Genomic DNA, 2,639 nt, shown 5'->3' on the forward strand with positions numbered 1-2,639 from the left:
TCCTGCTGCGTAGACTGAAACAGGACTGAAGGTTATACAGCGAAGAAATGTACAGCGTATACAGTATTCTCTTCTGCCGGTAGATCCTGACGCCGTTCCTGCTGCGTAGACTGAAACAGGACTGAAGGTTATACAGCGAACAAATGTACAGCGTATACAGTATTCTCTTCTGCCGGTAGATCCTGACTCCGTTCCTGCTGCGTAGACTGAAGCAGGACGTTGAGTTGTGCATCCCACCGAAGAAGGAGCTCCAAGTGTTCGCGCCGCTGACGGCCACGCAGCAGACGTTCTATGCCGCCACGCTGAATCACACGATCACTCAGATGCTCGACGCGAGAAACGTAAGCGAGAACTCAGTCCAGGCGGGACTCTACTGAGAACGTGTGCGTGCATATTTATAAAGATGACTCGACCTTTATTTTCATGCGGTTTTACAATGTTACCACATCTATAGAAAAGATGGAAAAGTCTCTAAAGTACACTTTTGGCATTTTGTGGCAAGTGTGCAGTGAAATTGTGTTTTTACATTGAATGTGTCTATGGGACACTTTTATCTTTAGTGATGCTTATATACTGTTTATGACTGTATGTGAATGGGAAAAATAGTAAATCGATCGTGCGTGTATGCGAATAGGAAACCCAAGAGCCGAGAGAAGAGGTGGAGCTTAACGAGAAAGGAAGACCGGTTCGCAAGTCAGCGAAGAAGGTATACACACATTCACACCTTAAAGTTGATCAACCTCGCAGCTAAATGCATATATATATATACCTACTGTGACCTTGCATATGTTGCAAAAATTCACTACAACTCATTTGTGTTGCTACTTTCATAACATTTCTTCTCAAAATCTAAACGAAATTACTTCTCTTACGAACGTCGCACCACAGCGATGTTTACACATCCGGGACACAGCGGAGCGATCTGCTTGATTCAGTAACAGTTCCTTTCTATTATAAAACAAGTTATAATTCATTATTCGATGTTTATTCAGTACAAAATTGTGAAATTTGTTTAAATCATATATATCTGTATTACTTATGCAACCAGGAAACAAATATAGTGTTTTCGTTCCAGGAACTATTTGCGCTATGGCGTATGGATACTATTTTGCGTTATCTGGCACTTAATGGTACAAATAACTTGCGTCTGACGTAAGTTTTCAAAATAGTAAACTTTGAAGCACATTTCTGGTTCAATGAGAACATTCCGTGATGTTTGCACACTGCAAGTATGCTCACAGTAGGTCTATATAGGCCTTTTGTTGCGAGGTCTATCCGTTTTAATAATGAAGAAATCCTGCTTCACAGCATCTCCGGCAGCAAGTGCTGTGACTGTGAATGGTAGACAGTGATTATGTATTCATAATGCGTTGTCTTACATTAAATGTCTAGGAAACCAAAGTGGTTTTGAGATGTCAGCAACATGTATTGCTCGCAACATGTATCACGTATCACGTGTTCTAATACCTAGAATGGTTTTTATTCGTAGGTAAACTATAATCTCATGCTAGAAGGTTTGGAGCGAGGAGGCAGAGCTGATGATGAGGACGAGTCTGACGCCCACCTAGATGATTGGGTGATGCGCATCGCAAAGTGCACTGAGAGGTTTGTTATATCACTGGTAGAATTCTAAAAAAATCAATGGCAAGGCCATGCAGTGTTGTCTATGGTCTAATGAGAAATTTTAGGGCACAGCTGCAAGTTGGAAGGGTACCAAAGTAAGCGAAGCGTTTCCTTAAAAGGAGGGTTGTTAGGCAATTTGGGGTTTAGCAACACTGGGACAAAGATATTTCTGGTCTTTGTCCTCTTCCCCCCCCCCGTCCCAATCCCCAGGGGACGGCAATGATTTGGACGAAGGTGGGCCGCACCAGTGTGGCATGCAGGGTGATAGTAAAACATTTCAACTTGCTCCGGTTCTCGATATCTGCTCGATATTCATGCTTCACTGCTTTAGTTTGTCCACCTAGTTATGTAAAGAACACATCTCTAGTTAACAATATGACAACCATTAGCTACCGTATTTACTCGTGTATAAACCGCATTCGTGTATTAGTGGCACCCCATATTTTGCCTCAAAAAGTTGGTACAAACATTGGTACATTAACAAGATTTCTTAGCCTCGTGTATAAGTAGCGCCCCCGATGTATTATCGTCAAGTTGTGTGCAAAAAAGTGTGGCTTACACACGAGTAAATACGGTGGCATAGCGCTCATCAGACTGTTCACTTGTCAGTCGCTACAGCAGCGCCCAGCCGCTCTCGGTGGTCGAGCGGGAGAGCCGCGCAGGCAGCGGTCGACGGCGCGGGCGTAATCTTGAACGCTTCGCAAACGCGATGAGCCAGCTGCGTAAGATCTGCAACCACCGTACGTCATCCGAGTACCCGCTAGATGTCGCCCACGCCAGTACCGCTCGATGAGGACGTCGTGGAGGAGCTGCGGCATAGAATGAGTTGCTAGACAAGTGATGCTGCCAGGCTGAGAGCTGCTGGCCACCAAGGGTGTCGCCGACCGTCATGCGCGGGGGGAGGGGGGGTTACACACTATATAACTATATAAACCTTGTCTTTTTGGTAAGTATCGTTTACGCACCACAGCACACGCACGCACGCACGCACGCACAGTATTAGTTTATGCTCCGGC

General features: G+C 44.9%; 1 protein-coding gene across 2 annotated transcripts in view; it reads left to right on the plus strand.

Annotated features, from left to right (window-relative positions):
* LOC106812859 (lymphoid-specific helicase-like) overlaps positions 1 to 2,639 on the plus strand; it is a gene marked incomplete at its 5' end in the record, with an annotated part of 20,925 nt that overhangs the window by 13,217 nt on the left and 5,069 nt on the right. For both annotated transcript variants that reach the window (XM_014816850.1, XM_014816849.1), the window contains 3 exon segments: positions 180 to 341; positions 635 to 706; positions 1,490 to 1,605. In XM_014816850.1, coding sequence (XP_014672336.1) covers positions 180 to 341; positions 635 to 706; positions 1,490 to 1,605 — 350 coding nt within the window.

This window comes from Priapulus caudatus, unplaced genomic scaffold (assembly GCF_000485595.1).
Source record: "Priapulus caudatus unplaced genomic scaffold, Priapulus_caudatus-5.0.1 Scaffold694, whole genome shotgun sequence".
Taxonomy (NCBI): Eukaryota; Metazoa; Priapulida; class Priapulimorpha; order Priapulimorphida; family Priapulidae; genus Priapulus; species Priapulus caudatus.